Below are 618 nucleotides of genomic sequence, written 5' to 3'. Positions count from 1 at the left end.
ATGGCGGCGGCCGCTGCGGGCCGCGCCATCTCCCGCTCGCCTCCGGCGGCCGCCGGGTCCTCGCCGCGCCGCGCCTCACCTGCAGCGGCCGCACTCCGGCCGCCTCTCGCAGCGCTCCACCGGTAGCTCCCACAGCCCCGCGCAGCACTCGCGGTCCTCGGACGTGGACGGCGACGGGGACCGGGACGGGCCGGCGGCGCTGCTGCCGCCGCCGCCGCCTCGCTCCATGCCGGGGGTAGAGGGGGCGGGTGCCCGCTGCCGCCGCCGGGGGGCGCCGGCGGTCAGGGAGAGGCGCCGCGGCGCCGCCCGCCATTTGCCCCGCCTCTCCCCCGCCGCCGAAGCTTCGAGGCGGGCCCGGGGAGCTGGGCTCCGTGAGGCGTGAGGGGCGGGCCGACCCCCATCGGCATCGCCCCGATGCGGCGTGATTCGGGTTTCAGAGCCGGGCAGGCTGGAGAAGAGACCTGCGGTCGTCTAGTCCAAGCGAGCCACGGGCTGGGGCTGCCGGCCTCGGTTATAAAGTAACAAATTCGTCGCTAAGGTTGTTGCAGTTGGCCTCAGAAAACAACCGAAGTGCAGTAATTAATGAGTGCATACAGAAGGTCCTCTCCTGAAACTATC

At 72.5% G+C, this 618-nt stretch overlaps 1 protein-coding gene across 1 annotated transcript in view; it reads right to left on the bottom strand.

Moving 5' to 3' along the window:
- DTWD2 (DTW domain containing 2) overlaps positions 1-262 on the bottom strand; it is a 95,918-nt gene extending 95,656 nt beyond the window's left edge. Inside the window, exon 1 of the mRNA XM_035310671.1 lies at positions 80-262. Within this exon, the coding sequence (XP_035166562.1) occupies positions 80-228 (149 nt within the window). The 5' untranslated portion in view covers positions 229-262. The remainder of the gene's footprint in view (positions 1-79) is intronic.
- Between the last annotated feature and the right edge of the window lie 356 nt (positions 263-618).

The sequence above is a fragment of the Oxyura jamaicensis genome, chromosome Z (genome assembly GCF_011077185.1).
Source record: "Oxyura jamaicensis isolate SHBP4307 breed ruddy duck chromosome Z, BPBGC_Ojam_1.0, whole genome shotgun sequence".
NCBI classification, from domain to species: Eukaryota; Metazoa; Chordata; class Aves; order Anseriformes; family Anatidae; genus Oxyura; species Oxyura jamaicensis.
This window is presented reverse-complemented; position numbering and strand designations above follow the sequence as displayed.